The sequence below is a fragment of the Hyperolius riggenbachi genome, chromosome 2 (genome assembly GCF_040937935.1).
Source record: "Hyperolius riggenbachi isolate aHypRig1 chromosome 2, aHypRig1.pri, whole genome shotgun sequence".
NCBI classification, from domain to species: domain Eukaryota; kingdom Metazoa; phylum Chordata; class Amphibia; order Anura; family Hyperoliidae; genus Hyperolius; species Hyperolius riggenbachi.
Window position 1 is genome coordinate 281,715,751 of NC_090647.1, and position 15,732 is coordinate 281,731,482.

The 15,732-nt window shown below is 45.5% G+C and overlaps 1 protein-coding gene across 1 annotated transcript; it reads left to right on the plus strand.

The window, feature by feature from the left end:
* The first annotated feature begins 2,150 nt into the window (after window positions 1-2,150).
* Window positions 2,151-13,590, plus strand: LOC137544325 (elongation factor 1-alpha, oocyte form-like). The gene is given in 8 exon segments (XM_068265386.1): window positions 2,151-2,483; window positions 2,582-2,761; window positions 6,411-6,510; window positions 6,513-6,706; window positions 9,126-9,276; window positions 9,439-9,695; window positions 11,486-11,720; window positions 13,396-13,590. Coding segments are annotated over 8 exon segments (1,383 nt in total). The 5' UTR covers window positions 2,151-2,339; the 3' UTR covers window positions 13,518-13,590.
* The last annotated feature ends 2,142 nt before the right edge of the window (window positions 13,591-15,732 follow it).

Sequence of the window (15,732 nt, forward strand, 5' to 3'; positions counted from 1 at the left end):
TTAGCCAGGTCTAGTTGCACCCAGTATAGGTAGCCAGCTATAGATCCCCCCAGTATAGGTATCCAGGCATAGATGCCCCAGCAATAGGTCCCCCCCCAGTAAAGGTAGCCAGGCATAGGTGCCCCAGTATAGGTAGCCAGTATAACTGCCCCCAGTATAGGTTAGCTGTGTAGGTGCCTCCAATATAGGTAGCCCGTATAGTTACCACCAGTATAGGTTAGATAGGTAGGCATCCCCAGTATAAGTTAGCTAGGTAAGTGCCCGCAGTATAGGTTAGATAGGTAGGTGCCCCCAGTATAGGTTAGATAGGTAGGTGCCCACAATATAAGTTAGATAGGTAGGTGCCCACAGTATGTTAGATAGGTAGGGGCCCACAGTATAAGTTAGATAGGTAGGTGCCACCAGTATAGGTTAGATAGATAGGTGTCCCTAGTATAGATTAGATAGGTAGGTGCCCGCAGTATAGGTTAGATAGGTAGGTGCCCACAGTATAAATGAGATAGGTAGGTGCCCCCAGTTTAGGATAGATAGGTTGGAGCCCCCAGTATAGGTTACATAGGTAAGTGCCCCGAGTATAGGTTAGACAGGTAGGTGCCCCAGTATAGGTTAGATAGGTAGGTGCCCACAATATAGTTTATATAGATAGGTGCCCCCCGATAATGGAGGGGGGAGTCAGCCGCGGGGAGGTCGGCCTGACTTCTCCCTCCCTTTTTCTCCCTTGGGCCACCCTCCGTGCTCCTCCCTCTACTGCAGAGTTAGCGCAGCGGGAAGCCTTGTATAGAGCAACTCACCTCGCTGCCGTTCCAATCGCCGATCACTTGCCGCTGGTCTCCTCTGCATAGCCGCTTATACATGCTTTACTATCTGATTAGCAGGATGTAGAGCGTGTATAAGCGGTTATGCAAAAGAGACCAGCGGCAAGTGATCGCCAATTGGAATGGCAGGGAGGTGAATTGCTCTATACAAGGCTTCCCGCTGCGCTAACTCTGTAGTGGAGGAGGGAGCATGGAGGGTGGCCCCGGCGAGAGGAAGGGAGGGAGACGTTGGGTCGCCCTCCCTGCAGCTGTGGCTCCCCCCTCTATCACGGCGCGCCGCCCCTTCCTCAGGGCAGTCGCATGGTCTGCACACCCCTGAAAACGGGGCTGCTGCGGAAGTGATGTCACTTCCGCATATCAGTGCGGTGTCCGCGAGGTCCTAGCGCCCGCACTCACTGGTTGTCGGCTGTTTCTGAGGTCTAACACTGGCTGCTGGGGGAAGGGGGGCCCTGACTGCTGGGGGGGGGGGGGGGGCATTTTGCCCCTATGTGTGGATGCCCATGCTGCTGGATCTACTGTATGTTCAAAGGATCTGATACTGGATTTTCCATTATGGCACCTGCCAGGCCTACATGCTGAGGGCCCGTCTTATGCTGGATACACACCATGCATTTCCGCGTTCGATGCGTCCGTCGATACGCATCGATACGATTATTTCCGACATGTCCGATTCAAGCTTCGATGGATCGTTAGGTCGATTTGCCATACTTTACATGGCAATCGACCTAAAAATCATCGAAATGCGTTCGGAAATGCTCGGAAATTATCGAATCGACGCGTATCGACGGACGCATTCGACGCGGAAACGCATGGTGTGTATCCAGCATAATGGATAAAACTGTGGAGTTTTCAGTAACCTTTTTCCTGTATGTAAGAGGTTTGTTTTACAGTCTGTTATATCTGTGTAAAAATGTAAAATGTTCTGTTTCTATGAAGCTTATTATTACACAGGGAAAAAAAAAACAATTTTTAGAGATAACCATTTAAAGGGAACCTTTTAAACAATACCAGTTGCCTGGCAGTCCTGCTGATCTCTGTGGTTGCAGTAGTGACTGTATCACACACCTGAACGAAGCATGCAGCTAATCCAGTCTAACTTCAGTCAGAGCACCTGATCTGCATGCTTGTTCAGGGGCTGTGGCTGAAAGTATTAGAGACACAGGATTAGCAGGAGAGCCAGGCAACTGGTATTATCTTAAAAAGAAAAATCCATATCCTTCTCAGTTTAGGTTCCCTTTAACCTTCCATGTTTTGGGTTGTGAGAGGAAGCTGGAGCACCTGGAGGAAACCCACCTATTGAGGACAACAAACTGTGAGGAATTGAAAGTCTCTGGACACTGGACAGGAGTGGATCTATACACTGATTTGATTTGGAAGTCGTTATGAATGCGCCACTTCTGATTCGCTGCTAGTTGTTACCCGCCCACCACGGGCATTTAAATTGCGTGTCAGGCATTTGTTTCATCCTCTGTCGTTGGGAAGCTCTTAGCGCTCTTCGTGGCTTTAGTGCAGTGAATTGGAATTATGGGAAAAGAAAAGATTCACATTAACATTGTGGTCATTGGCCATGTCGACTCCGGGAAATCCACCACCACCGGTCATCTGATCTACAAATGCGGCGGCATTGACAAGCGAACCATCGAGAAGTTTGAGAAAGAAGCGGCGGAGGTAAGTGTGCAATGCGTGGTGCGAGCCGTGGTGCGCAGCTGATGTGACCTCGATTTTACCCCTTCCGTGGATGAATCTCTGCTTTTCTCCTGTCTCAGATGGGCAAGGGTTCCTTCAAGTACGCCTGGGTGTTGGACAAGCTGAAAGCAGAGCGCGAAAGAGGAATCACCATAGACATATCTCTGTGGAAGTTCGAGTCTGCGAAATACTACATCACCATTATTGATGCTCCTGGCCATCGTGACTTTATCAAGAACATGATCACTGGCACCTCTCAGGTAAAACTCCCGTCCCGGTACCTTTTTAGTTTAACAAACTTTCTTTCTCTACTTTCTGCTCGTAACTGAGGCAGGGATGTTTTATTTGAAAGCTATAAAAAGTCTTGTCTGCATTGCCAAGTTTTATTTTTGTTTGGACCTTATCCTTCTAAATCGCCTAATTATTGTAGAGCTTACCGGTGCTGTACTTTTTGCATCCTGAGCAGGAGATATTGGTGAATCATGTATGCTGTCTGTGTAACTTCTGACTACACAGGTGCTGGCTAGCAATTTTCTCTTTAGAATTGGTGTGCAGACTCTTTAGAATTCGTTGATCCGGTGTTCAACCTAGTTATGGTTGAGAGGTTTTCAGGGAGATTAATTGTGATCAGATATGTATGTTATCAATCAGGACTGGATGATTAATGAGCTGCACATTCTGAGTTGATGTAATCTAATGCAAATTATGCATGTATGCTCTGTTTGAATTATATGGTGGCAGAATTCAAATGGACCATTTTCAAGCTGCATACATAATTATGTTGCACTGCATCGGCTCAATTATTTGTATTTCATTGACCATAGCTGGCTGTATATAGCCTGCACTGCTATCTATCTTGCACTAGCTGTTTATATAAAACAAGGCAGATACTTTCCTATGGAGAGGGAAGGCTCTGGGTCCTATAGAGCCTTCCTGCTCCCCTCCCAGTGCCTTTGGTGCAGTGCTGTCCCCAGGAGCAGTATTTGACTAAAGCTGGCCACTAATGGTCCAATTTCTAGAGAAAAATCGTTCAAGCGATCAGAAATTCTGATCGGATTGGTTGTAAATCTCCATTGGTGGACACAATCGATTATGAACGAGTGAAAAATGTCGCCCGACATGAATTTTCATCGACGAAAATTTGTATTTACTTGGTGGTCGTGATAGCTAGGAAGCAATGATTGGTTAGTTGATGGTGTAGTGAACTTTTTTTTTTTTTTTTTTTTTTTTTTTGTCCGATCAGAATTTCTAATCGAACGATTTTTTTTTTTGCTAGAAATTGGATCGTTGGTGGCCACTTTTGTCCCCTTCCTCCCCTTAATACAACTTCCATTAGCTTTAATGCTCTGCCAGGCCTTCACTGCAGCGGCTTTCATTTTCATACATATAATCTGGCAGCAGTGGTCCCCCAAACCTACACAATCTGGCAGCAGGTCCCCCAAAATGCACATAATCTCACAGCAGCCGTTCCCCCTAACATACACAAAGGGCTCTATTCATAAAACTTTACCGCAAGTTTTCAGCTCAAAACAGCTGACTTTCCCGACCATTTAGTAAAGTGGGCATTCATAAAGACTGTTTCTGCATGAAAATCTGCCATTCCTGTGCAGTGCGGGAAATTACCACCTTGTGTGGAGATTATCACAACACGTGTCACTTAATTCATAAAGATTAGAGCAGGCGAAATGTGGGAGAAACCCAGCTGTTTAGATAAGGCAAGGCAATAAGCCAGCATAACAGGCAAGCTAATGGAGAGACAGACCTCCCAGGCAGCTGCAGTGAGAGGAGAGCAGACAAGGCATTCCGGAATACCAAAGCTGTTAACCTCTTGGGTACCTGTTTTCAAATTTCACATCAGAAAGCCTGCATGTGTAACATTTCTGGAACTTCTTATAAGCTGCAGCAATTAGATTGATTAGGAAGACTAATAGACAGATTCAGGAGAGGCAGAAAAATGCACATGGAAAGGGATGCTGGGGCTGCCTCCTTTTATACGAAAGCTGTCTCTGCAGGAGAAAATGTAACTCAGCAGCACCTTTAGCGCGGGAATTCCCTGACCTATTATCGCAAGTGTAAAAATTTTTATGAATTGGCACACAAGTCTAAAATACCAATGCAGTGTTTTCCCTCAAAGATTTTTTTTTTTTTTTTTTTTTACTGCAAATGTTTTATGAGTAGAGCCCATAATCTAGCAGCTGTTCCCCCAAAATACGCATAGGCTATCATTCATAAAGCATTCCTGCATGTGGAAATGCTGAAGCCGGCTGACTTTACTGAGCACATGGCAAAATGTGTATTCATAAAGGCTGTTTCAGCACAAAAAGCTGACATTCCCAAGCAGAGCGCTAAATTACCGCCTTGTGCAGTGATTATCTTAACAAATGTTAATTGTCAATTCATAAAGATTAGAGCAAGCGGTATGAGGGCAGGGATTATTGCTCCCTTGGAAGTAGCAATAAGTTAATGGAGACAGACCTCCCAAGCAGCACCAGTGAGAGCAGCGCACGGAGGGACTCGGGCAGCTTCTCCTGTTATGCCAGCCTAGTTCGGGAAATCACTGCACTATCGCAACTGTACATTCTTATGAATGAGCACACAGAAGTCTAAAATACCGAATGCAGTGTTTTCCTGCACTGATCTTTACCAAACACTTTTTTTTTTTTTTTTTTTTATATATGAATGATGGCCTTAGTCTGTTAACAGCGGTTTCACAAAAATGTAGATAATCTGACAGCAGTTCCCCCAAAATGGGTACCCCCAGCATAGGTAGCCAGGTCTATAGGTGTCCCCAGTATAAGGCATGAGTATAGTAATCCCCAGTATAGGTAGCCAGAGGTATAGTTAACTAGTTTATGTAGTCCCCAGTATATGTAGCCAGGGGTATATGTAGTCGGGTGTGTTCCCCCTGCAGGAGGGGAGCAGCGCAGTGGAAGGAGTGGTGTGAAGGGAGCACTCCACTGCTGAGCAGCGGCACACAGATCTTACCCAGTGCCTGGATTGAGGAAGCAGTAAGTCCTGCCAGCCACCGCACATTTTAGTTCTAGAGGGATCGAGAGCCCCAGGGGGGGGGGGGGAGAGACATCCCCCCCCCTCCCTTCACGCTGCACACCACTCTCCTTCCACTGCGCTGCTCCCCTCCACACATACCAGGGTGGACAGTGTCCACCCTCTGAAAAAAGCAGGTGGATGTTGTCCACCCGCGTACACGCCCCACTCGACCCTGTTAAGATCAGGTGACTGACTTGGCCATTCAAGAATTTTTTTAACTTTGCTTTAACACCTGGGTTTCTTTGGCTGTATGTTTTGGGTATTGTATCATGAAATACTGAGCAATCAATTTGAGCAGACAGTCTTAGCACTTCAGAATTCATCTGCTTCTGTCCTGTCGTATCAAACATTTTGTGCCACTGGCAGCCATGCATGCCTGTGCACTTGTCTGCTTTTTATCAGCACATCCATGTTAGAGATAAATGTTTCTGAAAAGCAGACAGAAGTGCACAGATGGAAACAAGGCCTAGACATCACACTCCCTCCACTGTCTTAGGCCTGAGATTGAGTCGGCGCACACCAAAAAAATCCAGCCTAGTGGTGGTCTTTTGTAGTCTGAGCTGGAAGTGAACAGCTTTTTCAAAAATACATTTTTTTTTTTATTCCCCCCCCCCCCCCCCCCTATACTTTGAGACTGAATTGCCTCCAATGCTGCAGGACCTGAATTTGCTGAAAAAAATCACAATGCTCTGGTGTGATCCATCCCATACAGACATTAGCTAAGCACATTTTAAAGCACTCTTGGTGTGCACTGTCTTTTCCTTGTTTTTTTTTTTTTTTTTTGTTCCAATGCTGTATGCATTTTAAAAAAAAAAAAACTCGCATTAACAAAATCTGTTTAACTGTTTCTCTATCCTCCAGGCTGATTGTGCTGTCCTTATTGTGGCTGCGGGTGTTGGTGAATTTGAAGCTGGTATCTCAAAGAATGGACAGACCAGAGAGCACGCTCTCCTAGCATTCACGTTGGAGTCAAACAACTAATTATTGGTGTGAACAAGATGGACTCCACAGAGCCACCTTACAGCCAGAAGAGGTTTGAAGAAATAACGAAAGAAGTTAGCTCCTATATCAAGAAAATTGGCTACAATCCAGCAACAGTGGCATTTGTTCCAATTTCTGGCTGGCATGGAGACAACATGCTAGAGGCTAGCAGCAAGGCAAGTATATTTTGGAGTGTATTGCAGGGTTTGTGGGTGTAGTGCAGTAAGTCCCAGGCCACACTTCCACTGAAGTCTGTTAGTGGATTGTAAAAGATGCTAATGGATCCATTCACACTGATCTGTTTGAACAGATCGATTCAGCATGATTCCACAAGTTTGGATCTGCAGTAACTTTTCTGGATCGACTGATGCTTGCATTGACTGCAAGAATGGAATGCATCAGATGAAAAAACTGAATTTAAAAATTGATGCACAGATCAGTCTTGCTTGTTCCATCCGTAACACTGAACTGAGTCTTAAAGTTAAAGAGGAGCTGTTAGGTATAGGGTCTCAGAGAAAATAAACACATATATCAGTAGCTAAAGATTGGCTGTACTTACATTACATATGCATTTCACTGTCCACGTTTGGATTTCACAGAATTTGTATATAGTATATGCAGAGATAGATGCTCCTGACAGCTCATGGCAGGCTCCATGTTTGTGAAGCCAAATGTGTCGTCATGTCCTGCCTGCTTCTGATCACAGATACACTCGTTCTTGAACAACACGGTGTGCAGTGAATATTAATGAGCCATGTGGCTAGGAACAATAGCTGACTCCTGCAGTGTAGTCTGCCCAGAGATTTATCAGTGCTACGCTCTGGACTGATTACACAAGCTGCTGTACCGTCTCATTAGCAGCCGAGGGGAGGGCCCCAGAATGCTTTGCAGTTTAGCTGCGGCTTGCGTCTTTATGGGTCTATAACAGAGGTTAAGATAAGCACACATCAAAGGTAACTGAAATGTTTATCTTCACTAATGGCTTTTGAGCTTCCTTCTAACTGTTTAACACAGGAGAATAGAGGTTTAAATTAGCTTCTGCAGCCTGACAGTTACTCTTTAAAGGATACGTCCAGGCTAAATAAAAATCCACTTACCTGGGGCTTCCTCAAGCCTCTGGCAGTTGTCCTTGCCCTCGCCGCAGCTCCGGTGGCTCCCTGTCTTCTCTGCTGCAGAAGCCGACCTCGCCAGGTTGGCTTCTGTGTCCACTTCTGCGCTCCAACATGCAGCTCATGCGGTCGAACTAACATCAGGACAGTACTATGCAGTACAGTCCTGTTGACAGTGCAACCACACAAGTAGCATGTTGGAGTGCAGAATAAGCCAACCTGGTGAGATCTGCTTCTGCAGTGGAGACCAGGAGCTGTGGTGGGCACAGGATGGCTGCCAGGGGCTGTGGGGGAAGCCCCAGGTAAGTGGATTTTTATTTAGACTGATTGTATCCTTTAACCTCACCCTCCCCCCCCCCCCCCCCCCCCCCCCCCCCCTTGGAATTAAAGGAGTCATCAGGGTCTCCACCAGTGCAGAGGCCAACCTGCAGTGCGGGAGCGCTGCTGTCAAAGTCTATTGTCCATGGTGTACTATACAAATGCAGTAGACCAAAAAATGTGGGCTTGATTGACAGTGGCACGGTAGACTACCTCAAGGTACCCCTCTGCACTGGTGGCTGCAAGCAGAGCTGCACAGTGTGGGACATGTCAGCTTCAAGGGGCTGGATGAAGCCCTGGGTAAGGGGGGGGGGGGGGGGGGGGGGGGGGTGAGAGAACCATTGACTAATAAAAATGGGCAAAAAGTTATTTTGATCCAATTTCAATCTGCATATAACTTGTATGCTAGACATTTGGATCTCCTTGATCCTCCTAGGTGGCTTATTCTGTAATCCCTTGGTGCCTCCACTGCCTCTTGTGGGTCACTTATAGAACATGTGGAGTTTAGTTTCTGCTGAAGTAGAAAGATCTAGAATGTCTTTGTCTTATAAAAGGAACAAATGTCTTAGGGCCCGTTTCCACTAGCTACTGTGCACGGCTGCAAGATGCGCAGTGGCACTTCCAGGTCTGCGGGTATGCAGACTAATCCCAGATGCCATGCACAGCTATGGGATTCTCTGCCTCCTGCACAAACTTGTGGCAATATCAGCCGAATCACTAGGGCAAGCGATTCAGGCAGCGGTGCCTTATTTCCTATGGCAGTTTCCCCGAGTAATTTGCCTGTGGGGGAAACTCTGATTCGGCCTGGTTTCCACGCTAGTGGAGTTAAAGGAATCACACTTGCATCTCCAGTAATCGCAGATTCCCTGCAAGCATTTTGCTGCACATTTGTAAATTTTAGGGTGTTTTAATGCACACATTTTACAGTAGTCCTTGATTTCAGTATGCATGTGTTGTGCAGGTAGTTTAAACGCCATGCAGAATTGCAGAGGTCTCCTGAAAACATAGCTGCACTGTAGACTACTAGATACAGGGTTGTGGAGTTGGAGCAATTATGTACCTTGAGTTGGGAGGTTTCATAAAGGAGTTGGATAACTTTTGACTCCACAGCTGTTTTTATGCAGCAAAACTGGATTTCTCAAGTGACCCTGTCTAATTTTATATTTAGATGCCTTGGTTTAAAGGATGGAAGATTGCCAGGAAGGAGGGAAATGCTACTGGAGTTACTTTACTTGAGGCTTTGGATTCAATTAATCCCCCACAACGACCCACAGACAAACCACTGCGCCTTCCTCTGCAAGACGTATACAAAATTGGAGGTAGGTGCCTGCTTAGCTGTTCAAACCTTCTGTATGAGCAGACACACATCTAGGAAACGTCTTTCTTTGGCTTTTTTTGTTCTAGTGAGAATAGGGTTTGTCTACTTTTAGATACGCATACAAAAATCTTTGTTTTATGTATCTAACATGTGTCCTTTGCAGGTATTGGCACAGTTCCAGTTGGAAGAGTAGAAACTGGGTTGCTGAAACCTGGAATGGTGGTGACCTTTGCTCCTGGCAATATATCTACAGAAGTGAAGTCTGTGGAAATGCATCATGAAGCTCTGACAGAGGCTTTTCCAGGGGACAATGTAGGATTTAATGTAAAGAATATCTCTGTGAAAGACATCAGAAGAGGCAATGTGGCTGGAGACAGCAAGAGTGACCCACCAATGGAAGCTGGCTCTTTCACTGCTCAGGTAACTTGAAATTTGACAACCATGCTTCTGTACAAACCATAGATGACAGGTGCCTAAAACAAGGGAACTGTGGTGGGCATCACTAGCCTGTGCAGCTGTTTGTGAATAAGGGCCTGTCTCCATGCATTTTTCTGTGCGGTTTCTGCACAGGAAAACTGCAACCAATGTTAATTGGCTAGTTAAAGAGAAACATACACCAAGAATTGAACTTCATCCCAATCAGTGGCTGATGCCCCCTTTTTACCATGAGAAATATATTCCTTTTCTCAAATGGGTCAGGGGTTCAGTATGGCTAATATTGTGGTGAAACCCCTCCCACAGTGATGTCCTGACAGTTTCCTGTCTGTACCTCACTGCATTGTGGGAAATGGCTGTTTACACTTTTTTCCAAAAAAAATCGCCTTCCACTGACATCACCTGCCAGCAGTAAAAATGTCATGTGATAAATGTCAGAATGTAAATCGGGGAGAGGAACAATTTTATTGTAAAAATGAAGCGCTTTCATATATTCACTGGCGTGCTCTAACACTTGAATGCAGTTTCACATGCAGAAAAACAATCACGCAGTAATGCAAAACCGTCACCTAGTGCAGAAAAGCTGACTAGTGGAGACAGGCCCTGATGCCAACCATGCCACACTCCATGCAACTTTCAGTATTTTTACAAAATTTTTCTCTAACTTTTATCCGTGTGTGGTGACTAAATTCTAACTGGCAATGGAAACATAATGCTCTGGTTTAATCTGATAATTGTGGAACATTGCATGCAATAAACTATGGCAATTAAAACAATGTGTGCATTGCATAATGTATGAACTGCAGGAGACTGAACATAGATGTTCAAAGCCTGCATGCATTGAGTTAGAAGAATGGCTGATACAATGCAGAGATGTTAACCACCCCATACAATTGTAGGGCAGTTAACTTGCAGAATTGTGCAATGCAACTCGGGCACAGTGAATGGAGCCTTAGCCCCATTCAGTGGTGTAACACTACACTTTGGGACATTCAGTGTGGCAGTAGCATTGTTATATAGGGTTGCAGTATGGAACAGTGATGTATACTTTGACCTGTATGCACCCATAATGTCAGCAGGATCATCCACCAGGCAACCTAGGCAGGTGCTTGGTGTCAAGGGGCCCACCTTCTTTGAACTCTCTCCACTTCAGTTTACCAAGACCACGGGCCCAAATCTACTACCTTGCCTAGAGCCCCATTACATCTTTAATCTCTGCATAATGTGCACTACAGTGGCAGGGAGAGGCCCACACCTCCTGCTCACCTCAGGCACACCTTCAGTGCTTTAATCCGCCCCTCCAGCATTGAGCAGCAAGTGGGCGTTGAACATGGACATACATCTTCCTTGTTCCACACGAGATGTCGTCTGTAGTGTCTGATGCTACTTTCTGTTTCAGGCAGTAGTGAGGTGCTCTTACAGAGACCCAGAGACCAGACCTGTGTGGAAGAGGTATGTCCACACTCACTGTTGCCTGCTTGCTGCTTAATGCTGGAGGGGAGGGCACTGAAGGGGACTCTGGGGGGGGGGGGGGGGCGCAGCAGGAGTGCCCCAGGCTGCTCTGTGGCTATTACACTCCCCTCATACAATGCACCCCTGGGCCACCTAACTGGTTATATTGTGGGGCACCATACATGGCTATACTGGGGAGGAAGTGATTTCTAGGTATGCTCCTGCCTAGCCCTACTGTTAAATGTACTTGGGAGTTAATTTTCTGTCGCAGCAATGCTTTAATGTGAAGATTGGTTTACCACAAACAATCTTTGTACTTTCAGGTTATCATACTCAACCACCCTGGAACAATCAATCCTGGTTATGCCCCAGTGTTGGATTGCCATACAGCTCACATAGCCTGTAAGTTTGCAGAGCTGAAAGAAAAGATTGACCGTAGGTCAGGAAAGAAGCTGGAAGACAATCCCAAAAGCCTGAAGTCTGGAGATGCTGCCATTATTGAAATGATTCCTGGGAAGCCAATGTGTGTAGAATCATTCCAAGAATACCCTCCACTAGGTGAGTAATTTGTGTCCAGTTCCTTTAGAGGTAGCGAAGGGTGTTCCATGTGACTGTCAAACATTGCTCTCCAGTGGACAGACTCTTGCTTGACTCTAAAACAAATGTAAGACAAAGCTATTGCTTGAGAAATGAACCTACAGCCTTTTTTTTTTTTTTTTTTTTTTTTTTTTTATATATACATGCTCTCCCATGGTTTTTCTCTGCAGCAAAGTGGAGGCTTGCGTTTATATGCTATAGAAACAAGTGGATTGTATTTTGCATGCAGCTTCATAAACTGGACTAATCAAGTGTCATTGACAGTTCTAGTCAAAATATGACATTCATATCCCTGAATAGGTGTGTAGTGTTTTCAATAGCAGACTTGACTGGCCCATGACTTGCCGGAACTGCAATTGTTCTAGATTCATTGGTCATGTGTAAAAGGTGTACCGTATTTTTCGCAAAATAAGACGCACTTTTTCTCCCCCCAAAAATAGGAAGAAAAAGTGCCTGCGTCTTATATTCCAAAGGCAGGGAATCCCGACTTCAGAACCGCCTGCCGTTGCCAACCGCCGCATTGTCGGACTCCCTGCCTTGTCCCCCTGTGTGGTCTGCCGGTCCCCCTCCCCTGGTAACAATAACTGCAGAGCAACTCACCTTTCTATGGATTCCAGCGCTGTGTAGTCTGCTGTGTGGTCCTCTGCTTCCAGCATGTCAGCTACACCTGTAAATGAAAAGTTAGCGCAGAGGCGCTCACCTACACGGCAGTGGCAGCACGATCTGCAGACATCTCGGTCCCGGGAGGCTTCCCCTAGTGACGGCTCCTGCTAATGACTCATTGAGTCATGGGGAATGACTCATTGAATAATCGCAGCTTCCCCTAGACGACTCCTGTGAATGATTCAATGAGTCATTCCCCATGACTCAATGAGTCATTAGCAGGAGCCGTCACTAGGGAAAGCCTCCCGGGACTAGATGTCTGCAGATCGTGCTGCTGCCGCTGAGTAGGTGAGCGTCTCTGCGCTAACTTTTCATTTACAGGTGTAGCTGACATGCTGGAGGCAGAGGACCACACAGCAGACTACACAGCGCTGGAATCCATAGAAAGGTGAGTTGCTCTGCAGTTATTGTTACCTGGGGAGAGCTTGACATGGGGGGGGGAGGGGGGAGAGGCAGGACAGGATAGGGACTGGGGGCACACACATGGACATGCACAGGAGGGGGTACACACAGGACAGGAGGGGGACACAGGGACTGGAGGACCACACAGGGGGGGTGAGGGGGATACAGGGACTGGAGGACCACACGGGGGGGGGGGGGGGTGAAGGGGACAAACACACAAGGGGGACAGACACACAGGGGGACAGGAGTGGACACAAGGGGCCTGGAGGACCACAGAGGGGGCTGGAGGAGACACACAGGACATGAGGACACATGGGGCAAGAGGCTCACACAAGGTGGATGGAAGGGATGCCACACACGGGGACAGAAAGGGACACAAGAGGACAATGGGGAGAACATGTACTGTACAATACGCTCCTGGAATATGGACACACCAGGTTTAGTATATACTGTATACCTTTTTTTTTTTTTTTTTTTTTTTTTTTCCTCTAAACCTAGGTGCATCTTATATTCCGAAAAATACGGTATTGTTCTGGATTATCTAACAAGCACGTTAACCTTGGTCTTACAGGTCGATTTGCAGTCCGTGACATGAGGCAGACGGTGGCTGTTGGTGTCATTAAAGCTGTGGACAAGAAGGCGGCAGCTGCTGGCAAAGTAACAAAATCTGCCTTAAAAGCTGGCAAGAAGTGATCTTCAAATCATTCCCAAGATTATAAGTTATTCTATTGTATTGTATACTGTTCAATAAACAAGCAGAATGTTATGTGGTGGCCTTGTCTAAGTCTCTGTAGTTTATAGTTTGGCGTTTGTAGACGTGGTGATCTTCTGGTAATCTTTAGTGGCTAACCAGTTGTGATTAGGGGAATGGACATTTTTGGCAAGCTTACTTTTGTTTTCTGGTGTGGATATCAGTCCAATGCTGCTAAGAGGTTGAAAACAGTGCTGTGAAGTCCAGAGAATAAAGCATGTAGGTGGTGTCAGAATGCCTTGTTTGTAATAAACTCTCTATGGCTTGGAATGGTGTCAGTCAATTGTTTACATTTTTGACTGAACCACTTCCAACCTGCATTTAAGTTGCAATGTATGCCACCTCATTGAATTTCTTGTCACCACCTTCATCCATATCATACCTTGATCTCTGCACAGCCTAGGTACAACCCACCTGACAAGACCAGGATTGGTTAACATTGCTATCAAGGCAGTGACTGGGTGCAGTTTTCTGCAAAACTGGCTGTTGGTGGGCTTTGAGGGCACATTTATGGTGGCTTTCCCCTCCAAACAATATAGAACGGCTACGGCATGACTTTATACCACCTATTGCACTGATCTATACATTTAAGGGGCCCATACACTCGTCAATTTCAGCAATTCTATGGAATTGATCAAATTATTTTTTATTTTTATTTTTTTTGTGGCCAATTTGATCTGAAAGGATGAAAAATCTAGGGCAATCGCTGGCCCATACAATTGCATTGGATCTGATGGTCCAATGCTTTTAGATACATTTCCAATAGATTTTTTAGAATGAAATATGTTCCTAGTGTGGCACAAATCAGATATCTGAAATCTATCTGATCAAATCTAGAAGTGTATGGCCTCCTGGCTGCAATCCACTAGCCAAGCTCTAGCAGGCATCTGCTTCAGTGGTGTAGCTTAAGAGCTGTGGGCACCAGTACAAGTCTTACATTTGGGTCCCTCATGCACTCTATAGCATAATTGATGTGCACCAAACCTGCTAAGAACAGCCATGGTGTCAGAGGTGCAAGAAGGGGATGGGGAACAGTTAATGATCACTACTATTAAAAATCTATAGAAGTGATCATTACCAGCACAGGACCAATACAGAGCTAATACTGTGAGGGAGGATCCTGGTGCAGTTACATCCACACCCCCTATTGCTATGCTATCGATCTGCTTGGTGCAAAGGAGTCAGACAGGTACCAAATACTGATTAGAAGTGGATAATTTGATTAGTGTATGCAGAGTATAGAGCTACAGTGATGTGAATCTATTTGCACCTTCCTGATTTTTCTTTTGCATGTTTGTCACTTAAATGTTTCTGCTCATCAAAAACCGTTAACTATAAGTCGAACACAATTGAACACAAAATGCAGTTTTAAATTATGATTTTTATTTAGTGAAGGGAGAACTCAATCTGCATGTCCCTGTGTGAAAGTGATTGCCCCTTGTTAAAAAATAACTTAACTGTGGTTTATCACACCTGAGTTTAATTTCTGTAGTCACCCCCCAGGCCTGATTACTGCTACACCTGTTTCAATCAAATAACTTAAATAGGAGCTATCTGACACAAGTAGACCAAAAGCACCTCGAAAGCTAGAAATCATGCCAAGATTCAAAAATTCAGGAACAAAAGTAATTGAGATCTATCAGTCTGGTAAAGGTTATAAAGCCATTTTTAAAGCTTTGGGACTCCAGCGAACCACAGTGAGAGCCATTATCAAAAAATGGCAAAAACATGAACAGTGGTGAACCTTCCCAGGAGTGGCCAGCCGACCAAAATTAACCCAAGAGCACAGAGAACTCATTCGAGGCCACAAAAGACCCCAGGACAACATCTAAAGAACTGCAGGCCTCACTTGCCTCAATTAAGGTCAGTGTTCACGACTCCAACATAGGAGACTGGGCAAAAACTGTCTGCATGGCAGATATCCAAGGCGCAAACTTCTTCTAAGGAAAAAGAACATTAATGCTCGTCTCAATTTTGCTAAATCTCAATGATTGCCAAGACTTTTGGGAAAATACCTTGTAGACCGACGAGACAAAAGTTGAACTTTTTGGAAGGTGCGTGTCCCGTTACATCTAGCGTAGAAGTAACACAGCATTTCAGCAAAAGATCATACCAACAGTAAAATATGGTGTGTCTGTGGTTTTGCTGCTTCAGGAC